Source organism: Melozone crissalis, unplaced genomic scaffold, assembly GCF_028551555.1.
Source record: "Melozone crissalis strain CALT ecotype California unplaced genomic scaffold, PUWL_Pcris_2 ptg000014l_1, whole genome shotgun sequence".
Classification (NCBI taxonomy): domain Eukaryota; kingdom Metazoa; phylum Chordata; class Aves; order Passeriformes; family Passerellidae; genus Melozone; species Melozone crissalis.
In genome coordinates, this window is record NW_026535792.1 from 18,837,565 (window position 1) to 18,859,759 (window position 22,195).

Consider the following 22,195-nt stretch of genomic DNA (forward strand, 5'->3'; position numbering starts at 1 on the left):
TCCTTTTCTTTCTTCATGGCCTTCAGGAGATTCAGCCTGTGAGTCTGGAAGCAGGTTTGGGTGATGGTGTGTATTTAGGAAGGGATGGGAAGGATTTAGGGGCACAGGTCTGGAGACATGGTTGCTGGGGCATTGGAGAGCATGGGGAGATGGTCTCAGTGGTGGGTGAGCTGCCGGCTGGTGATGGCTGTGTCCAGGGGGAGCACTCAGAATGTGTGCTAGCATGTTTTTTGTGGCTCGGCTGCCATGCCCCAACAGACTGCTCCCAGTGCCCCATTCCCGCTGCATCCCAGGGGATGTCCCCCAGCCCCCGTGCTGGGGATCGGCCCTGCACGCTCACTCCAATGTCTCTGCGCATCCAGCCTGAACTCAGCGTTCCTCCCCAGCACTTCCCTGCCTTGTCCCTGCTCTCCCCTTCCCGCAGTGTTTCTTGTGGCGGTCCCCAGGTCAGCCTCGTGTTTCAGTGTCTCCCTGGACCGAGCTGCTCCGGGGGTCCCGCCCGGGGCTGCTCCCACCACACACCTCCCGGGCAGCGGGACTGCACGACCCTCGCGGGCTCCTTCCAGCTCAGCACGTCCTGTGATCCCATGAGGGACCCCTTACCGCCCTGCTCCCCGGGGGCCTTTCCCCGGGTGCCGGATCGGGCCCGGGGCGGCCGGGAGCGAGCCGCCAGCCCTCAGCCGCCGGAGCGCGGGGGGGCGGCCCGGAGCGGCGAGGAGGGCCGGGCGCGGCGGAAGGCGGCGGGAGCGGGGCGGGCCCCGGGGGAGGCGGGCCGGGGAGGCCGGGCCGCGCTGAGGGCCGCGCCGGGGGGAGCGGGCGCGGGGCCGCGGTGCGGCGGGCGGGGCGGGGGAGGCCCCGCAGCCGGCGCTCCGGCAGGTGGCACTGGCCGCCTCCCCCGCGCCCCCCCCCGAGCTCCGCCGCCGCGCTCAGTCCGCCGGCGCCGATGCTGCTGAGCGGAGCGGCCGGCTCGGAGCGCGGCGGCTGCAGCGGCGGGGCGGGGGCCGGCGGGGCCCCGCAGTGCGTGGGCACCATGGCCCGCTGGCTCCGCGAGCACCTGGGCTTCCGCAGCGCCCGGCCCGCGCCGCCCGCGCCGCCCAAGCCCGACTACCGCGCCGGGCCGCCGCCTCAGCCGCCCCTGCCGCCCGGGGGCGCGGCCGAGCCGCTGGCCGCCGCCCAGCCCGACATCGTGGCGGCCTACCGGCTGCAGAAGGAGCGCGACTTCGAGGACCCCTACAGCGGCCCGCCGCCCGCCGCCGCCCCCGACGGGCCCCGCTACGTCTCGCCCAAGCACCGGCTCATCAAGGTGGAGGCGGTGGAAAAGGTGCCCGCCAGCCCCTCGCCGCCGCCGCCGGTGCCGGCTGCCCCCAGCTCGCCCCCGGCTGGTCCCGATGCGCCCGACGAGCCGCCGCAGGAGGTGAGTGCCCGGACACGGGGCCCCGGTCCTCTCCCCGCGGTATCCCGCCACTTGCGGGGTCCCGAGTGACCGCCCGCAGCCTCGGCCCCTGCCGTGAGGGGCAGGATCGGGACCCTCGGCGCAGGTGAGCCTGAGCCTCTCGGTCACGGAGATGGCCCCGGTGGTCCCGCCAGACTGTTGGCACCGCAGTAAGGAGCAGGGTTGGGATCCTCGAGCACCCGGGGGGGCCCGGCCGGGCTCCACGGGGCTCCCGTGTGGCGTTCCCCTGTGCCCCGGCAGCCCCGACATGCCGGGCACACGTCAGCGGAACCGGGGGCAGCCCCGGCTTCTCCTGCGGCTCCCGCGGGCGGCAGGTCCGATCCCCAGCGGGAGGCTGAGGAGCGCAGCACTGTCTGCGGTGCCCTCCGAGGCTGGGGCCGCTGACCCTGGGCCTCGCAGCGCTCCGTGCCGGCCGGATCTCCCCTGCCCGCCTGCCCGGGCTGCCCGTGCCAGCGGCGGCGGCCGGACCCCCAGAGATGCCGTGTTGCTTTGTCAGGAGCCTCAGCGCCTCTTTGTCTGCCGCCCCCCCGCCGGCTTCTCCAGGCTTGAGAGCAGAGCCTGGAGCTGCCAGGCAGGCGAGAAACATCCCCGGTGAGCGGCAGGAGCTGGACAGGAGCTCCCCATGGCACACGGGCTCTGAGTGGCACCGGACCTGGTGGAGGATAAGCCCGAGCGGGGCTGCGGCCCTCGGTGCCGGGCCTCGCTCTCGGAGGAGAGGCTGATGCGGGGACTGCGCAAATAAAGGCAGGAGGGGGTAATTAGTGCCCGCTAGCGCTGCCGCCTGCAAGACGGGGCTTGTCAGGCGAACTCGACGGGATTGCAGATCTGGCTGGCGGAGGGAATCGCGGATACAGTCAGTGATGCCATCCGTGGTCCTGGCACTGCCGGGCGGCACAATGAAATGAGCACCGGGAAAAATCTGCTAGGGAATGTTTTAAGCAGATAGAAAAACTTGTTGCTGGTGGATCTTGGGAAGTTGCCTGTACTGAGTAATTGCTTTTGGGAGATTTCTCGAGTGGCCCAGCAGAGCTCCCCTTGTGAGCTGGGTGAACTGGCTGCTGCAGGCAGCAGAGGCGGATGAGGAGGGTGGCAGGGGGAGTAGGGAGCAGAGGTGCCACCGTGGTGCTGTGGTTTGCTGAGGCAGTCTGGATGGTTTTTTGTCTGGAACGTGTGTTGCAGGATCAGAGCAGGGGCGTGTGGACTCAGGCTGTGATGTGCAAAGGGCTGAGCCAGGGCTGAGGGAAGCAGGGGCTGCTGGCAGGTACAGCCAGGCTGTTTGGGGACCCAAAGGCTGGGGAGAATCTGAGGAGTTTGAAGCTGGGATGCATTCGGGGAAGCTGTGCTCAAACAGCTCTAGGCTGAAGACCCTTCATTTTTCCAAGATAGGCAGTGATTAGATTACTGATGGTCCTCCTGCATGCCGCTGTAGGGAGGAGACTTCTAATTCTTTAGGGCTCTGATACGTGATGGACACAGAGCTCCAGAGCCTGGGCAAAACCGGACTAAAAGTGGAAATATTTGATAGTGCTTGCAGCTGTCCATTAATACAGTTTTCCTGGAGGAACCAGGGAGCATCCACCATGTAGAGCAGCTGTGTTGGGCTGAAAAGCCCTTTGCAGCTCTCATCTACTGGGCTGAGCAGTTGGAAGGTTTCCCAACTGCTCCAGCATCATGGAGGCTCTTCCTGAAGGTGGTACGGGAGGATGGAAGTGCCTGCTGGGGGTTACTTATGTTTGTGACCCTTGCTCTTGGTGGTGTCTAGCTGTCCTGGAGCAGGGGAGGGATGCTGGAGTGGCTGGAGCCTCTGCTGAGGTGATGGCTGTGCCCAGGGCTCAGTGCTCACAGGCTTAGCAGGAGGCTGTGGGCACTGTTCCCTGCCTGCTGCAGGGACTGACACTGCAGACCCCTGGGGCTGTGGGGATGCTGGAGATTGAAGGAGAAGCACAATTCTGTGTACAGACAGAGCTGCTGGAGCAGAGAGGGTTTTTGTTAATGATAGATGGGGAAAATCACTCTAATAAAATATGCAGCCCTTCCAAGTGGGGATGATTAGGATGGAGACAAGTGGGAAGAGCAGTCACTGGTTCCTGATTGTGTGGTTTGGCTGAGACTGTGTGGTTTGTTGTGGCTGGGGGCTGACTGTGCTCCCTGGGCACCCTGTGCCTGCTGTAGCTTCTGGAAATGGAAAGGGCAGGAACATCTTGGTACAGGAATCCTTGCTGCCTGGGCTGCACGATGCTTTGCTGCTGTAGCTCATCTGTCACATCTTTGCCCCTTCTGTGGGATCTGCAGCATCCTGTGGGGATGCATTGGAGGGAGCTCTGCCGTGGCTTGTGCTGCTTTCCAAACTCTGCTGGAAATGGTGTGGACAGCACACGTCCTCCTGGGTCTGCTGGGTGTGCCAGGCCTTTCCCCACAGCAGTGGGCAATGGACTGGCCCTGTGCCATTCACCTGAGCCAGGTGGACACTCTGGAGGTGCTGTCCCTGCTGGGTTTGGATTAGCCACGAGAGGCAGCACCAGTGGGGAGAGATGCACTGAGGGACCTGCCACTGCTGGGCTGGGGATCTGCCTGAGGACACCTCTGTCCCGTGCCCACCAGGAGCAGTGTGCTGTGCTTGCTGGGAGTGCAGGCTCAGTGCTGCAGGGTGTGGGAACAGCCGCTCAGGAAGCTCCTGGGTGTGTGTCCTTCCTGCCAGAGCTCCTCCATCTGAGTCATCTTACACGCTGCCGATGCTGTGCTGTGTGTGTGCCCTCCTCCTGTGCCACGGCTGCAGCCCCGGCTCCCTGCCCAGCCCACCTGTCCCTGGGGGCCCTGCACCAGACCCTTCTTGGAAGGTCAGCTCTGTGTTTGCTTTTGGGTTTGGCTCCCGTGTCTGCCAAAAGCCGAGCTGCCAGATGTGGAAAACTGGAGGAATTTTGCACCTGACGGAGTTTGTGCAATTTATTTACCCAGTCTTCTGAGGAGACCCCAAATGTGCTTTACCTCTAGGGCAGGAAACTCGTTTTTAAGGTGGAGGATCACCCCAGGAATCCTCTGCAAACCTCTGTGTAGAGTGGAACATCTTGTTGTGGCAGAAGGTGGTGGCAGGTAGAATGTTTCTGGGACAAAGAACCCCAGCTCTGCCCTGGGATTTTCGTGTCTGAGCTGTGAATGCTCTTGAAGAGCTGTGATCTGTCACCTTCACTGGTGGGCAGCATAAAAGCTGTTTGACTGTGAGAACCCAGTGATGATTTGGTTCTTTGCATTAATTTTGTTTTGATGTTTTTCCCCCTTATTGTTGGCATGTACAATAGAGTGAGACCAGCCTCAGTGCTGCAGCAGGGGTCTGGCTGTGCATTGCTGTGGCAGATAAACATGTGAAAAACACTCGTGCTCAAGCAGGATGTGTGTCCAGGTGCCAGTGGTGCTTGGCTGCTCCCTGAAGGACTGGTCTGCACCAAGAGCTGCCCTGGGATGGTGGGTTTGCATGTCAAGCTTTTGCTTTGCACCCAAATTATTTCAAATCTAGCAAAGCTTGTGCTCTGTATGAGCAGGCAATGCCTCCACAGCCGTGTGCTGGGATCAGCAGGCAGTGAGCAGCAACATGGAACATGAGCACAGCATGGAAATGCCTGGCCTTGGAGCAAAGTGGGGGGTCTCGGGGCACCCCTGCGAGCTGCCCTGCCAGGGCTGTGCCCCCTCCCTCTCTTGGCAGCAGCAGTTTGCACTGTGGCTGCTGCTGAGAGCCCTGCATGGCTCATAACGTCCAGAACTCAGATTAGGAAATGTCAGAGATTCAGTTTCCTGGGCAACCGTGGTACGGCCCCTTGTGCAAGGGCATTAGGATGTGCCCAGCGCTTGCAGGATCCCTGCTGTTTGCCCCACTCCTGGCACTGGCTGGAGCCTCCAGCCCCCCAGTCCTGGGGCTTGAGGCACCATTCTCGTGGGCTTTCTTGTCCATCCCGAGGTTGTGATGCTCCTGGAGGCAGAAATTCCCTTCCCACCTTTTCTGTGGCTCTCTGCTGTAGTATCCAACCATGTGAAAAACAAATGGATTTATGTTCTCATCACCCTGCAGTTGGAAGACCTCGCTCCTATCAAGTGGCATCCTTGAGGCAGTGGAGAAGCAAACCAGTGTGGCAAATTCCCCCAGATCCAAGGATCTTACCTCTAACCAGAGCCTTTTGCTCTGGGTCCGAACTGAACCCAACAAATCACATCCTCTACCAACAAAGTCCATCTGATCTCTGCTGAGTGCCTCTGCAAACTTCTGCAGGCAGAATACCCAGTTTTAGGGGTCTTGACAGAAACCTGTTAGATTCTCCACCATCCTCTTCTTTCTAGACCTGGAAGCATCTGTGTGGGGCCACTCTGTGAGCCTGCTGGAGCTTGTGCATTCCTCCCTGGGAAGCCAGGCCTAAACACTAGGAAATACATTTGGAAATATGGAAATAAGGAAGGGTTTGATGGTCTTGGAGGTCTTTTCCAGCCTTAATGATTCTCTGACAGTGACCACTGCATGCAGGGAAGCCTCCTGGCCCTGTCTGGAGCTGCTGTGTGTGTGGTGCAGAGGGAGGGTCCAGGACTGGCACCAGCAGCACAATAGGTCTGTGCCCGTCTAGGAAAGGGGGCTCATGGCAGGTTTGAATGTGGTCAGGTTGGGCTTGGGGCCTGAGGAACAGACAGCTAACCCCAGGAGGGTCAGCAAACTGCATTTCACAGCCCCCCAGCATGCTTGGAGAGCTCTGCTAAAGTTAGCATTGAGCATGGCACAGCCCTGTTTGGCTGGTGCATCTGTGTGTGCAGGGACTCTGCTGGCATGCCCATGCCATTGTCTTGAGCACATGTGTGAAGGTGCTGCTGCTGCTGTCACAGGGCTGTGCTCTGCAGGGGTTGAGGTGCAGCAAGAGCCTCCATGGGAGAGGCCATGGGGTGTCCTGTTTGGAGCAGCTTCTCTGAGATCTCTCAGGCAGCAGTGGGAAGCAGGTCCTGCTTGGCCAAGCAGCTGTCAGAGACACCAGGGACTTGTGTTTCCCCTGGGGAATTTTGCCCTGCAAAGGGCTGCAGACCCTGGGCTCAGCTCTGCTCCTTCGTGTCCCCAGTGCTCGATGGGGCCTGAGTGATGCCTGTCACCCCTGGGATGATGGAGGTGAGAGCAGATTGCCTGTCTCCCCCTGCAGAGCTGGGGCTGGCTGCTCCTGAGCCCTGTCCTGGCTCGCTGCCCCTGCCTGGGGTGGAGCTCTGACACCATCTGTCCTCTGCTGCCTTGCTGAGGGGAGAGCATCTGCAGCGCCCATGTGTGAGCCCTGTTCTGCTCCTCTGGGGCAGTCTGGGGATGATCACAAGCAATGCTCGTGCCCTGGCATGGAGGGACCAGGTTTGGAGAGCTGACCCTGTTCCCCATGCCCCATGGAGCTGGGACATTTGGTTTGGAGAGCTGACCCTGTTCCCCATGCCCCATGGAGCTGGGACATTTCGGGAGGAGCTGGTGAGCCAGGCACGGAGCCTCATGTAGCTCACAGGGATGCCAAGTCTTGGGACTGCATGGAGATGTTTACAGTTCCAGTTCCTGTTCCCTTTTCCTGCTGGGCTTTCTGTCCCAGGCTATTGTTGGGCATTTTGCTCAGGAAGGAGGGAGAAATCTTTTGTTTTGAGCTGATTATTGGAGCTGCAGAGGGATGTGTGAGCAGCCGTGGTCCCCGTGGCTGGCCAGCAGCAGGGCAGCATCGTGGTGAGGATGGAGCCTGGCACCAGGTGGGTGCCACACCATGCTTGGGACATTTGGTCCTTGCTGTGGGACATCTGCACAGCCCTTTTTGTGGCAGCAAATCCCCCCAAGCTGGGGGTTTGTGTCCTGGTGGGTGCTTGGGTACATTTGATTGCTGCTGGAAATTTGCCTGGCCCCACTTTGGAGCAGGCTTTGGGGCTGGAGGTGGATGTACAGCTCCAGCTTCTTGGGGACTGCAGGGCCATGTGATGGGGTGCTCTGATGGGAAGCTGCTGAGATGCTAGAGCAGGCATGTGGCTGCAGTGCTGGAGGGGATTGAGCTCTGGGACATGCCCCATATCCTACTGCAGGATCCTTTTCACAAGTAAGTGCAAATCTCAGGAATTCAGTGCTGACCCTGTGGCCTGGCACTTGAGGAGCTCCTGCTTTGGCTTCCTGGAGGAAGGTTCTATCTTGTCTGACTTAACTTGGGATGTGTCTGGGGGTGCTGTGGAGAGGAAGCCATAGGCTATTCTTAGCCCTTTTGTTAGAAAAGCTCCTCGAATGAGTGCACAGGAGCCCTGGAAAATCAGCAGTGAGCTCCTAGTTGTGCCAGTGCCAGCTGACACCCCATTTTTGGGATCTGTGCCCCTTGTCCACCTTGGGAAGGGAAATGTGGGTGTGCAGGAGAGCATGTGTGTGCCATGGAGGGGTACAGCACTGCTGGCAGCCCTGTGCTGCAGTGGGACCAGCCAGGCCATGCATGTGGGTGCTGGCGGGAGGGGCAGAGCTGCCTTCTGCTCTGCTTGGCTCCATCTCAGCTTTCAGGACAAAGGCTGGAGCATTTCCACAGCCAAATGCTGGTGCCTGGAAAGCTGTCACTGCCTGCAGGGCTCTGCAGGGCTGCCACGCTGTGGGTTTGGGCTCTCTTGCTGCTGGAGGAGCTCATGGTGGGCTCTGCCTTCCACCTGCCAATAAAGGCAGAGAGTGCCTTAACCCTTTTCCTGTTCTTGCCCTGTTGCAGCTGGCTGTTCTGGAGGACTATGCAGATCCCTTTGATGCAGCACAGGTGGCAGGCAGCCAGGCAGGGCTGGAGAAGGTGATGGAGAATGATGGATACATGGAGCCCTATGAAGCCCAGAAGATGATGGCTGGTAAGGTGGAAGGTGTCACACAAAGGCCACTCTTTACACCTCTGGTCCCTGAGTTTGGTGGCCACTGTACTCTGTTCTTTGCAGCCCCCACATGAGGCAAACCTGGGTGATGGTTCTGGCTGGGGACAGCCATTTTGCAGGTGAATTTTCCCAGCTTTATCCTTGTGCACTGGGTTTGCAGGAGCATGCAAAGACTGTCTGAGCACTACAGGCACATCTCTCCCTGAGATGCTGTCCCCCAGAACCCCAGTTGCCAGGTGGAGTCAGGAGAGACCTGACATTCCATGCATCTGGCTTAAAACTAAGATGGATATGGGAGCTGTTTAATTCAGTTAGGACTGACTGGGCCAGAACATGCAGTGCCTGCTGCAGCATCAGGGCCCTCAGTGGGCCTGTCTGGGGCTGGAAAGCTGGGAGCTGGGAGCATGTGCTCCTGAAGGCAGTGCTCAGGGTCACCATGCTGGCTCTGCCTCTGCTTTGCAGCTCTGTGGTTTTCCTGGAGTAAGTGGCGTCTGGAAAGCTGATGTGGCTTTTTCAAGTAGTCCATTATATTTCTTGGAAAAAACAGCAAGCAGTGGAGAGACTGCTTGTGCCTGTGGGAGAGACTTTGTTTTGCTTGAGGGAAGGGCATTTTATTAAACCAACCACTCTGGGTGTCCAGGGGAGAAGCCCAGCCTCACTGCTTGCAGGAAATCAGGCTCAGGGTACTCTGTCCCCGTTTTGCCAGGAGTGGGACTGGGGGATCTTGGTGCTCCTGCTCCTGGCAGCTGCTCGCTGTCTCCTCGTCTGCTGATGCTCCCTGCCCCATTTCACCACGGGTGACACTGATCCCTGTCACCTAGCACCGTTTTGGAGGGGACCATGGCTGTGTTTGCAGAAGGCTCATTGTCCTTTCCCTCCTGTCCGGGCAGAGATCCGCCAGAAGGGCCTGCGGGAGGCTCCTGCACGGCCGCTGCCCCTCTATGACACCCCCTACGAGCCTGTGCTGGACATGGACAGCGACTGCTCGGCCTGCCCCAGGCCCAGGGAGTCCCGGCTGCCCGAGGATGATGAGAGGCCACCAGAGGAATATGACCAGCCCTGGGAGTGGAAGAAGGAGAGGATCTCCAAAGCCTTTGCAGGTGAGCGATGGGAGCAGCCATAAAGCAAACAACACTTTTTGTGAAGCTGGATCTTTGGGGTTGCTTCATCTTCTAGGGGTCAGTAATGTTGGTCTGTGCATTTTCATAGCTCAGGGAGTATTGTGCTCTTGCAGAAGCTGTTTCTCTGAGCAGGGAGCCAGGCTGGACAGAGTGATGGACAGATCTGCCTTGGTAACCTGTCCAACACCTCTCTCCCATTGCCTCTGCCATGCTCTGACTGATCAGAGCCTCTGGTGCAAATTAGCACCTTGCACTGCAGGGGTGGGTTCAACCCCGGGCTCAAGCAGCTCCTTCCTTCCTCAGGGCAGGAGGATAGCCAAGGAGCCTTCATCCAGCCCCCTGACCTATTTATCCATGCTGTGGGATCGATTGTGTTTGTGTTTGGTAATGAGGAAATCCATGCTGTGCATTAGCACTGGCTCCTTGCCGCTGCTGCCTAATTGCTGCGCTCTTATCTAGGATGCATTTTAATTGCAGCATTGTGTGGCTGTGCTGCAGCTGCTGCTGAGGGTGCTCAGGCTGCTGGCACTGTGTGGAGATGATGGCAGAGAGACATGTGGAAATTTGGGGTTTGGGAGAGGTTCACCCTTTGGGTTTGGGCAGTTTGAGCTGGAGATGTGTGTGCTGGGCTCAGTGTCACAGTGTCACTTGTGCTTGGGCTACCAGGTCCCACAGCACCCCGTGGCAAGGATTTGGTGTGTCAGGCTCCATCATGGAACAGTGCTCTGCTGGGCTGGGTTTGTGCTGAGGTGTCTGTGCTCTGGATGAGCTGCCTTGCTTGATATCCCTGGGTGAAGGTGGTGTGTTCACAGGTCTGCCTCACCTGTGGCTGCTGCCCAGGGTGCTTCAGGCCTGCTCTGAGTCCCAAGGGAGTCAGGTTGCTGTTCCCTGGGCCACGCTGGAACCTGCCGCCCATTTTTTTGTGAAGCCAGAGCAGATCCTGCTGTGTTTTGTGGGGTATTTTTTCTCTCCAGTGATGCCAAGGGATCCATGAGACCCCTGCTGATGGGCAGCTGCTACTGGCACAAGGCTGCAACCCACTGGTGCCTGGCAGGGATATGTGCACCCTGTGGGTCACTGGGAGGGACCTAGGGCAGGACAGATGCACAGGCAGGACAGATGGCAGTGGGATGCTTGGCCAAGACCCCCAGACAAACAAGTATGTGAAAGGGGTGATTGCAGGCTCCCCCAAACCCCAGAGAGGGTTGTCTGGAAAAACTGATGGGAGGAGCAGGGTCTCTCTGTTGGGAATGTGCCCCACCTCAGGCCTGCCCCTGCTTGGTGCTGTGGAGAGGATGAGATGGCCAAGCTGATGTAGGGCTCCTGGGAATTTAATCCTCAGTTCTTTTCCCCCACAACTGCTCTCCTTCTCTGCGGGTCTCTGGTGTTGCTGATGGTTTTTTCTAAACCCTTTCTTTCTCTCTGTTTCTCTCTGTTTCCCACACTCTCCCCACCCCCCCATCCAGTTGAAATCAAGGTCATTAAAGACCTGCCATGGCCCCCGCCGGTGGGACAGCTGGACAGCAGTGAGAGCCCCCCGGATGGGGAGCCCGGGGCCCCCCTCCCTGCGCAGCACAGCTACGAAGACGCCAATGGTGGGTCCTGCGTGCCAGCGCCGTGTCCGAGACTCTGCACTGCTGGGCTGCCTCGGGGCTTGCCCTGGGCAGTGCCAGACATGACCGCCCTCCTCTGCCCTCCCCAGCTCCTCCTGTGCCACTCCCAGCTCCTCCTGTGCCCTCTCCCAGCTCCTCCTCTGCCTCTCCCAGCTCCTCCTCTGCCCTCCCCAGCTCCTCCTGTGCCCTCTCCCAGCTCCTCCTCTGCCTCTCCCAGCTCCTCCTGTGCCCTCTCCCAGCTCCTCCTGTGCCCTCTCCCAGCTCCTCCTCTGCCCTCTCCCAGCTCCTCCTCTGCCCTCCCCAGCTCCTCCTGACCCTTCAGTTGTCCCGTGCTGGACGCCAGGTGTTTGTCCTGCTGTATTTTCTGCTGCACAGCCACTGTCTCTTTGATGCCTCTGCTCTCAGCAGCAGAGCTGCTCTGGGGCATTATTCCATAGCATGGCAGATTTGTTACTGTCCCTTTTGTTCTCTCCTCTTTGCCTCTGAATTCCCAACATTTGATGGCTGCTGTTAAGGTCTTCTCAACAACTGTACTGAGTATTGAGGTGATGTTTTCTTTCATTGACTGATTTTTAATGCCCAGGTCCCTTACAGGTGTGTTAGCAGTTAATTCAGATCCCAGTGCTGAAGCTGGGGCTGTTTTTTCCCCTCTTCATTATTTAGCACTGCTCCGTTTCCTCTGCTGTTTTATTACCTTGCTGCTTAGTGTCAGGAGGTCCCTGTGGATTCTCCACTCTTCCTTTGCTATCCTGAGCAGCCAAATCTCCCAGGTACACTTTGTCATCTCAGGTTTGCCTTGCTGTGAAACCTTTTTTTGTGTGCTGAGCACAGAGCCCCTGGGTAAATCCCCTTTGGATGCTGCTGGCAGTCTCACTTATGAAAGCCAAATATTGCTGCTTCTCTTTTAACCCTTTATTAATATTTCAAGGACCTTGCTCTTGTGCTGTGGTGAATTAGGATTTTGTCAAAAGCATTAGGTGGGGGGAGTTTGTGGAAAGCCATGACTGGGTTGTTACCAGTGTGGAGCTGGGATGCAGGCTGTGCCTTTTCCTGTGTGTCACTGCCGCTGTGCAGGTGGGCACTCACTGCAGTGCCAGCTGCACATGTCTGATTCCCTTATCTGCAGCTACCCAGATCCCTGCAGAGCTCCACAAGATAAAAGCCAGAGTGGCCTTTGCTGCCTCCTGGGTGGGCCTGAGCACAGGCTGCAGGTGATGCCTTACTGTGGTGCTGATGGTGGGGGCACTCGAGAGCAGTGGCCGCTCTGCCAGGGCTTTGTTGGGTGTTTCCCAAACTCCCAGGGGAGCTGCAGGCTGAGATCACTCCTCAAGAAGAAAGGTCTTGGCAGGTGGGAATTTTCTGATCCTCTTCCTGCAGTGAGTGCAGGTGTCAAGAGAAATTAATCTCTTTGTTATGCAGGCTCCCCTCTTCCCCTCTCATTTATTATCCCCACAGTGGCTCTGACATGCATCCTGCTCCTGATGAACACATCACTTTGTCATTTTTCCTGGTTTTAGCAACACAGAGTCTCTTTTTTTTCCCTCTGACTTGCCTTGCTTTGTTGTATTAAGTTTATCTTGCCAGAATTTTGTCTCATTTTCTATTTCCCGTGTCTGGGGGTGACTTGAACGTCTTGAAGGATGTCTTCTTCCTCCTAAGGGCTTGTTTTTAATATCCTGTTTAATCAGGCACCTGCCTCTGCCTCCCTCTGACAGGTGCAATGCATTTCTTTTGAGCCTGGAACACAATGACTTTGTGCCGCCAGCAAACACTTGGGCTGTTTGATTGCCTGGCTTTTAATGATTGCCCCAATTTTTTAAGGTGATGAGTTGAAATTGAAGCCTGTGTGTGATGTACAAGGGGAGCATGGCTGGTGAAAAGCCAGAGTGCTGCAGAAGCAGGGCTTGTCCAGCCATAATGCCAGGCACCTCGTCCCTGGGCTGTGCTCAGGGGGGGTTATGCCATGCTGAGCTGCACAGGATTTTGGCTGGGTTTGCTTTTGGCTGCCTTCCCCTCCTTGCAGTGCTGGGGGGGCTGGAGTCCTGCTCACCTGCACAGGGCTTGGAGAAGGTTGCACTCAAACAGCTGCCTTGGAGGATGCCCTGCTAGAGAGGAAAACATCCCTCTGGCTATTTTTACCTCCCCTCCAGCAGCCAGGGAGCCTGGAGAGTTGTTCTGTCTGGGCATTCCAGTAGTCCTAGGGCATTTCTGGGCTCAGCCATCTCCAGGGTGACTGTGCTGCCACAGTGTCAGCCCCTGGCAGCCCCACACTGTGGCAGCTCTGCCTGATCAATAAGTAATTTGTGTAAGGGGATTGGTGGTACAGGGAGCAATAATGAACTCTTGGGAGGAAGGAGAGCTGATATTGTTAATGCTGAAATCATCCTGCGTGGAAATAACAGGCAGTGGGAGGCCAGGTCCCTGGGGCATGGCTTGGGCAATCCCCTGCACTCCTGGCTGTGGCTGGGCTGGTGACAGGCAGGTGGCAGTGTCAGGGGGGTACCTGCAGTCAAAATATCCCCTTCCCACCTTGAGGAATTGTTTTTTCACCCCCTGTTTGTTTGTGCCAGCAGAATGTCTCCATTGGTTCCAAACTGACAGCTTCCTTTAGCTCCATCTATCCCCTCTTCCACTGAGATTGGGGAACGTCTTCTTGCTGTATCTCACTTAACCCTGTGCCACAGCCACTGAATCTATTTTTGCATCAGCAAAACCTCCTGAGCTTTTGAAACCTCCCTGGAAATGTCTTCCATGGGCTCAGCTACTGGCTGCAACCTGGGCACTGCAAGGGCTGCCCTGGCCTTGCTTAGACCAGGGGGATGGGGCAGTGTGAGGTGACCCAGTGTGATGGAAGTGGCTCTGGCTCTTCCTGCCAGGGGAATTCTGATCCCAGCCTGTGATGTCTGTCTGTCTGTCTTGCAGGTCCCTCGGAGGGGCTGGGGTATGGCCGCACCTCGCCCTGCAGGGAGGAGAAGGCCAGGGCTGTCCTCAGGCACGGCTCCAGCAGCCTCAAGAACACAAAGACACTGACAGCTGAGCCCGGCCCCTTTGTTGGGGAGAGGATCGACCCTGCCCTGCCCCTGGAGAGCCAGTGGTGAGTCCTGCCTGCCCAGCAGGGCTGCCAACCCTCCCACTGCACAGGGAGCCCTGTGGCCACACCATGAGATCCCTGGGGCGCACTTGCTCCTTCCTTTCTTCCTTGGCCCCACATTTCAGCCTGTTTGTCCCTGCCCCTTGTCTCCCAGCCTAAGAGGTGCCACCCCCTTCCTCTCCCTGAGTGTGACTGCAGTCCCTGGGGAGGTGCTGGCATTGCTGCTGCCCCAGGGCAGAGCCTTTCCCATGGTGTGTGCTCTGTGCCCAGCACAGCAGAGCCCCTGCCATAGTGTGTGCCCTGTGCCCAGCCCAGCAGAGCCCTTGGCAGCTGTGTGCTCTGTGCCCAGCAGAGCCCTTGGCAGCTGTGTGCTCTGTGCCCAGCACATCAGAGCCCTTGGCAGCTGTGTGCTCTGTGCCCAGCACAGCAGAGCCCTTGGCACAGTGTGTGCTCTGTGCCAGCTGTGCCCAGCAGAGCCCGTGCCAGCTGTGCCCAGCAGAGCCCGTGCCAGGTGTGCCAGCCGTGCCCAGCAGAGCCCGTGCCGCTGTGCCCTGTGCCCAGCAGAGCCCGTGCCAGGTGTGCCCTGTGCCCAGCAGAGCCCAGCAGTGCCCTGTGCCCAGCCTTGCCCAGCAGTGCCCTGTGCCCTCTCCCTGCAGCTGGTACCATGGGGCCATCAGCCGGACGGACGCGGAGACGCTGCTGCGGCTGTGCAAGGAGGCGAGTTACCTGGTGCGCAACAGCGAGACCAGCAAGAACGACTTCTCCCTGTCCCTCAAGTGAGTGAGCCTGCCGGGCCTGGGGGGTGCACACAGCACAGGGGACCCTTAGGTGGCCTTGGGTGGGTGCCCCAAGGGAATTGTGCCCATATGAGATGACCACTTGTGGCTGCAGTATGGAGTCCACACTGTTCTGTGTGTGGTTTTTCTGTGGCACAGGTTCCTGGTTTGGTGTCTCGCAAAAAAAATCTCTCAGGAAAATCTGGAGGCCCACTGCTCTTCTTTGGCAGTGCTCATAATCCCTCAGATGGATCAATGATGTGCCTCACTTCTCGGTCAGATGTGTCTGGTTACAGCTTCCAGCTCTGTTTTCTTGTTCCCCCCTTTTTTTTTGTAGCTTGGTTTTATGGGAAAAGACAGTTTGTAAGAGCCCACTGTTGGTGGGAGTGTGGGTACCCATCCTTGCCTCCCCAGCCCACAGATCCATTGCTCAGCTGTAGAAAGGGCTTTCCCCTGCTCTGGTTTGCCATCCCCCACAGCACAGCTTGGTTTCTGCTTGTGGTTTTGGGGAATCTTTATATTCTCCCCAAGTTTTCCAGATTCCCTGGATGCCAAAATTGCGTGAAGCATCTCTGCATGTGTCCTGACAGGGGGGAACTGCCCACAGCTCCTCATCCAGCTCTTTCCTGGCTCTTGGGGCAGCACAAATCCACAAAATCAAAGCTGTTACTGTCTGAAGATGATGATGGATGAGCAAATACCTTCTTGCTCTGCTGCTGGACAGCTATATTAGCCCTGTTCCTGCCAGATGGGAAATAAGTATTCATTGAGCACTTCAGCTATCCCTGCCCAACAACAGGCCCCTTAACCCTGTGCTTCTCTCAGTATACTTTGAGTTTCCCCACTGGTCTCTCTACCTGCATTGCTCCCAAGGGCTTTCAGCCTCTCTGTTTATTTCCCAGTGGCACAATTGTGAATTAAATTGCTCTCTCTTCACATTTTTTTCACTCTTTTTGTTGCCTTCAGTACCAAACCAGGGCAGGAGCTCCACTGAAAATACATTTTCTTCCTTCTTCATTTAGAGCTTTCAGATCAGTCAATAAACCCTTCAGGAATAGCTCCCTCCTTTCCCTTTTTTTGGTTGGACTTTTTACTGATATTTTAATTTTTTGTGGTTTTTCCTACCCCTGGCTTGTGAGCCATTTTGGAGCAACCACTTCTTCTGGTTGGGGGGCTGCATTTGAAGCTGCAAGAGGTCTCACCATTGCCTTGGGATTGGCATTAGCCAGGTGTGTGTTGGAGAGCCTGGGAGGTGGCATTCCATCACTAAAGGTGGCTTTCCATCACCAAAAGTGGCTTTCCACAAGCCAGTCACCTTAGTGGTTGGTTTTTCCCTTACTTTTTGCCATCATCCTCAGTCTTATGACAAAATCCTCCTCTCTCAGAGGGCATGTGTGGTTCTGCCATGGTGTGCAGCAATATCCCACCTTCCCCAGACGATCAGGGAGTTGTCTGGGCATTGCCTGTCTTTGCAGAGTTTGTGGAGAACCCACAGCCCCAGGAGCAGGATTTTTACTCCACTGCCTTTCTCTGTAGAGCCTGTTCAAGGAAAATCCCCTAGGATGTTTTAATATAGCTGTAAGCTGGCTGTCTGCAGCTCTCTCTATTATTTTTTTTAAACTCTTTTTTTTTTTCCTTGAGGAAGGAGGCACAGCCAAGGACATGGTCTGAAAAGCGTTCCAGTGCTGACCTAAAGTACTTAGGTGTTGCTTTAAAGGAAAATATGCACAAGAGAGAGCAGCCAGGAGCAGGTCAGGTAGCTGGAAGGATTTAACCCTGCTGTGACAGTGCTGGCTGGTCCAGGGTGGGCAGCCCCACACTGCCTGTCATGGACAGGGTCATGTCATTGCCTCAGATGCTTGGAGAGCCCACGAGGGTGGCTGAGGCCACACTGCAGAGCTTTGTGTCCTTCCTTGTGCCTGCAGAGGTGCTCAGCAGGAGCAGCACCCACCCCCCGTTCTGGCTACTGGTGTTTGCAGCCTGTTCCCTCAGTCATCTCCCTAGAGGTGTGATCCCATCACATCCCTGAGCTTGTGGCAAAGACCTGTGGAGCACTTGGGGCTAAGCACAGCCAGTGTCAGCTCTCCATGGCTCCGTGTGGCAGCACTCCATCCCCTCCCAGCTGGGACACAAGACACAGCCAAGCTATTGCTTTTGCTCAGCCCATGCTGGGGGGCTGTGGCTGTCTCTCAGGACAGCTGGCTCCTTGCTGCTCTCTCTAAATGGATTGCAAAGCCATTCTGCTAATGCAGCTGGGCTGTCCATTATGGCCCCTCTCCAGCCGGGGGGATGGGGCCGGGCTGTGCAGCACTCCAAGCAGCTCAGCATCACTGATGAGGTCCTGTCTGCTTTTAAGTCATCAATATTTTGCCATAATGTGCAATCCAGACGCTGCAGACAGGCTGTGGCTCTCCTCGGAGACACAAATTAATAGCAACAGGGCCATTAGTCCGTCACTTGGAATCAGTGCTCGTGGCAGGGTCTGCCTGCACAGCCTGCCGTGGCTCCGTGCCCGTGCTGTGCTGGGAAATGCTCTTGCTGTGCTGAGCAGGTTTTATGGAGCCTGCAGCGGTGGCATGGGGAGAGGGGGAAGGAGAAAATCCTTTGGCTGTGGGCCAAAGGAGAAAAACCTGGTTTGCCACGGTGAGGCCGGAGATCTGGGAGCTGAGGGCAGCTTGTGAGAACCAGAGAAAAAGGGGCTTTGTCACATGCAAGGAGCAAAAGCCAGTACCCCTCTGTGACCCTACAGCAGTGATGCCATCCCTACCACACACACCCTGGGTGGGCCCTGCACACCCCACTGCATGGCCGTGCTCCCCAAGGGGCTCTGTGCAGCATCCTTGGCCATGTCCCTGCTTTGCTCTGTGGGGTTTGTTGGAGTCAGCCAGGAGCAGAGCCGTGGCTGCAGACAGGAGCCAGCAGTGTCCCCCTCAGCTGCAGGGGCATGCTGCCTGTGCTGGGGGGTCAGGAGGTGAGGGGAGGCCGGGGCCAGCTGTACCCCCTAACCCTGCCTTGCTCTGTCCTTGCAGGAGCAGCCAGGGCTTCATGCACATGAAGCTGTCACGGACCCAGGAGAACAAGTACGTGCTGGGCCAGCACAGCCCGCCCTTCGACAGCGTGCCCGAGATCATCCACCACTACGCCAGCCGCAAGCTGCCCATCAAGGGGGCCGAGCACATGTCCCTGCTGTACCCGGTGGCCATCCGTACCCTATAGGGATCACCCCACGAGCCAGGCTCCAGGCTGGCTGCACCCAAACTGGCCCATCCCCAGGGCTGAGCGCTGCCGTGCCCAGGGTGGGCTCCAGGCCCGTGGGCGGCTCGTTGGGCACAGCCGCCGCCGTCGGGGATTGCTGCAGCCGGGCCCCTCGTCCTGCTCGCCCAGGGGCTCTGGTTTTGTGCTGGCGTGGCACTGGAAGGACCCCCTGTGCCAGGAGCTGAGTGGGGCTGTCCACACCTCCACACCTGCCTCCTTGGCAGAGCTTGGCATGCCAGGACTGGAGTGGGACCTTGGAGAGTCCAGGGAGGGGGGCAGTGTGTGCGAGGACGGGGATGAATCATCCGGTAGCAGGCTTGAGGTACCTCTGTGAGGGTGCCTGGCTCTGCCCATGGGAGACAAATGGCTGTGCTGGAGGTGAGGAGGCTGGCAGGGGTGAGCAGGACCTGCCTGGGGCCAGTGAGGCATGCAGAGTGCCAGGCAGGCTGCCCTCAGTGTCCCCTGCTCAGTGCTCACTGCCATCCTGTGCCAAACGTGAACAGTGACCGGCCTTGGCCATGTGTGCAGCACCACTGCCCAATAAAGCGGTGCATGGTTGTCTCCTGCTTCATGAGACTGTGTGCCCACACCCCCCCGAGTGGGGGATCAGTGTAGCAAAACAGTGAAAGGGAAATTTTGTTACACAAGAGCTTTAAGGGAATTGATTTTGCCTGCGCCGTTGGATACACTGAGATTGGCGTGGTCAGCCAGTGTCCCCTCTGAGACACAGGGGACAAAGGATGCTGGTGGTCACGTCCGTGCCATGTCTTTGAGAGCCTTTGTGGGTAGTGATGAGCTGATTTTGGACTTGCCTGTTACTCCCTGTAGAAGAGGGCACTCTTTGGGATCTTTTGCCTTCTTGTTTTCCTTCACCTCTCAGAAATCTTAGGCAAAGTCTCTGAATTTCACAGAGCTCCTGATCTCCTCTGAGAAATGACTGGCTCCACTCCTGTTGTTTGTCTCCTGACACCTTGTCTTTGGGCCAGCTTGCTCCTCTTTATTTTTTTGGCTGAACCTTTCTCTGGTGCTCTGTACTGTTTCATACATCCTTGCCTTTTCACCTTGTTCCTGCTGTTGCTCCTATGCCCATGCACGTGCATTTCCTCTGTCCATGCTTCAGCCTCAGCTCCATCCTGCTGTTACTCCCCAGCAGCACATTCCCTTTCCCCTCTGCTCTCTGGGTGGGGATGGCAGCAGCAAATTCACTGCTGGACCAGCAAAACCTTTTCTGTTAGTGGAGCAAAGCCCTGGGGAATTGGTGGGATGAGTTAGCAGTGTCCTGGTGAAGGCTTTGTGAAAAAGCATCATCCTCCCTTCTGCCTGCTGCCAGGAGGAAGCTGTCCCTGCTGGTTGCTGGGGGACACTGAGGTGATTGATGGCACTGGGGGGGTTTTGTGATTTTGTGCGGGTGAGTGCTGCAGCCTCTGCAGGAACGCCGCTCTGCTGTCCGGGGTTTGGGGGTTTTCAGACTCGATCTTAGCACAGAGACAGCTGTCCTGGCTGCCCTGCACAGCTCTGAGCTGCTCTGGGGGCCGTGGGGCATGGCCAGTGTGGTCTGTGAGTGCACCCCGTGACTGGGAGCTGCACAAGCCTGGGGGGTTGGTCCAGGATGCCTCAGCCTCTGCCGCTCCTTAAAAGGCATTGGATCGAGCTGGCCGGTGTCTCCTTACAGCCTCTGGCTGCTGGCAGCTCTGCCTGCCTCTCCCATCCCAGGGAGGCATTCTGTCCACTGGGGATGGGGGTGACTCCAGTGGGAGGGCTTTGCACCCAGAGCCTGCAGGAAGGGCTGGAGGTGCAGAAATCTGGGTGCCCTTTCTGCACTTAGAAGGCTTCAAGTGGCACTTAAACAGCCCTGCAGTGTGAAGGGCTTCACCCCTTCAGTGAAGAGCTCATCATGGGGATCCTCTGCCTTCTTGGAAGCTGGGGTGGGAAAGAAGAGGGTTCCTGTGTCCATGCAGCTCTCCACAGTGTGGGGCTGCTTTCCTGAGGAGCTGTGGCAGGGAGCAAAGTGCCTGGAAGGCAGCGCTGGCTGTGCAGCCTTCTGGTGAAATCCTGCTCAGTCAGCTGGCTCCATCTCAGAGCATCCCTGCTGAGCACAGGATGAGGAATGAGAGCTGTGTGCATTGCAGGAGCTGCCCAGAGCCAGGCATGGGCCAGCAGCACTGCCTGCAGCTGGGCTGAGTGTGCAGGTGCTCCAGCAAAATGGCTCTTGGGCATTGCTGTGGGAATCACATCTCTCCTGAGCCCTTCTTCTCCAGGTAAAGAAGTAAAACTCCCTTGTTCTGCCCCCAACATCCTCAGCAGGAGTCTCTCACTCTCCTCATGTACTTGGAAACAGTATCCAGGTGTGGTCTCACCAATGCCAAAAAAAGGGGAATAACCCCTTCCTTTGTCCTGACCACCAAAAATATTACTCCAGTTCTAGCAGGAGTTTCTCTCCAGAAAATTTGAACTGAAATTCTCTAGAAAGAGTGTTTTAGTGCTGCCTTTGGCACCCTGTGACTGAATGAGCATTGTTTGGGAATGGGGTGGGTGAAGGCAGGCATGCAGTAGGGCTAGAGAGGTGACAGGGATCCCTATTCAGGAGGATGCTAATCCCCAGGAGGGAAAAGGGCATGAACAACCTTGTGGGGCTTTAAGGTTAACCCTGTTGGGAGTGTAAAGCTAGACCAAAGACCTTTGTTTGTAATAATTCTAATCCACTTGTCCCAGCAGTGCCCCATGTGCTCCCAGCTGCCTGTGCTCTGTGTCCCTCCTCCCTCTGCCATTCACTGCTGGTCCCTCACAGAGCCCTCCACGATCCCAGGGCTGGTTCAGCACATGCTGCAGCTCTGAGAATGGGGGCAGGAAGTTTGTTTTGTAATTGGATTAGCACTGCTGGGAACAGCTTGTGCAGGGGGTCAGGGCCGAGCTGGTGCAGCCCTGGCCTCGTGCCTCTGCCTGGTTGTGGGTCAGCTGGGGCTGTGTCAGCCCTGCACTTCACTGGCCAAAATGGTGCTCACAGGGCTGCCTGCCATGGAGACAGGCTGGGGGAGCTCAGGCTGTGAAGCCTGGAGAGGACTCCAGGGAGACCTTAAAGCCTCTTCCAGTGCCCTCAGGGTCTCCAGGAGAGCTGGAGGGGGACTTTGGGCAAGGGCCTGGAGTGACAGGACAAGGGGGAATGGTTTCACACTGAAAGAGGGCAGGGTTAGATGAGATAAGAAGAAGTTCTTGGCTGAGAGGGTGGGCAGGCCTTGGCACAGACTGCCCAGAGCAGCTGTGGCTGCCCCTGGATCCCTGGAAGTGTTTCAGGCCAGGCTGGACAGGGCTTGGAGCATCCTGGGATAGTGGAAAGTGTCCCTGTCCATGGCAGGGGATTGGAACAAGAGGAGCTTTAAGGCCCTTTCCAACCCAAACCATTCTATGATTCTATGAAAATGTGTAGTTTTGCAGGATGGAGGCAACCAAGAGGGAGAAAAGACTGATAGAGGGCAGAACTGGAGCTTGCCCACCTGGGAAATATTTACTGAATTCTGTCCCTGATGTCTCCCACCTGCTAGAAATGAAACCCTTTGGTTTGTGCCAAGCCTCACATCACCCTCCCAGCACAAGCCATCAAGGCTCCCAGGTACCTCAGAGGCTGGAGGAACCAGAGCTGATCCTTGTGGGGCTGGGTTAAACCCTCACATTGTCATCCATGCCCCCTTCCTGCTCTCTGGCCTGGAGCAGTTCCTTGAGGCCCAGCCTGGTGATGAGTTTGAAACCCCAATGATTAGTCTTGACCCCAGTGATTAGTTTGAAACCAGGGATGCTGAAGTTACTTGGGTATCCCTGAGAATGCTGTGCCCTCTGTTTTTCCTCCAAGCACAGCAATCTGCAGGAGGATCAGATAACAGCTCAGCTGCCAGAGTTTGGAGAAAAGGAGAGAAATTTGCTCCTGATCCCTTCGGGCTGCCAGTGGAATGTGCAGGGTGGCACCCACATAACACACATGTGCACTGGCACGGCTGAATGCCTCCTCTCCAGTCTCTTCCTAAAGACCA

The 22,195-nt window shown here is 57.4% G+C and overlaps 1 protein-coding gene across 1 annotated transcript; it reads left to right on the top strand.

Annotated features, from left to right (window-relative positions):
• The first annotated feature begins 943 nt into the window (after positions 1 to 943).
• Positions 944 to 18,739, top strand: LOC128934989 (SH2 domain-containing adapter protein F-like). The gene is made up of 7 exons (XM_054272956.1): positions 944 to 1,414; positions 8,167 to 8,296; positions 9,208 to 9,417; positions 10,905 to 11,033; positions 13,974 to 14,145; positions 14,799 to 14,918; positions 17,948 to 18,739. Exons 1-7 carry the CDS (start codon positions 944 to 946, stop codon positions 18,132 to 18,134), a joined length of 1,419 nt encoding a protein of 472 aa, XP_054128931.1. The 3' UTR covers positions 18,135 to 18,739.
• The last annotated feature ends 3,456 nt before the right edge of the window (positions 18,740 to 22,195 follow it).

Excerpts from the sequence above, each read along its gene's own strand:
- LOC128934989 (XM_054272956.1), top strand. The coding sequence starts at position 944 with ATGCTGCTGAGCGGAGCGGCCGGCTCGGAGCGCGGCGGCTGCAGCGGC. Across the intron at positions 11,034-13,973 it reads CAGCTACGAAGACGCCAATG|GTCCCTCGGAGGGGCTGGGG; the intron begins GTGGGTCCTGCG and ends TCTGTCTTGCAG. Across the intron at positions 14,919-17,947 it reads GACTTCTCCCTGTCCCTCAA|GAGCAGCCAGGGCTTCATGC; the intron begins GTGAGTGAGCCT and ends CTGTCCTTGCAG.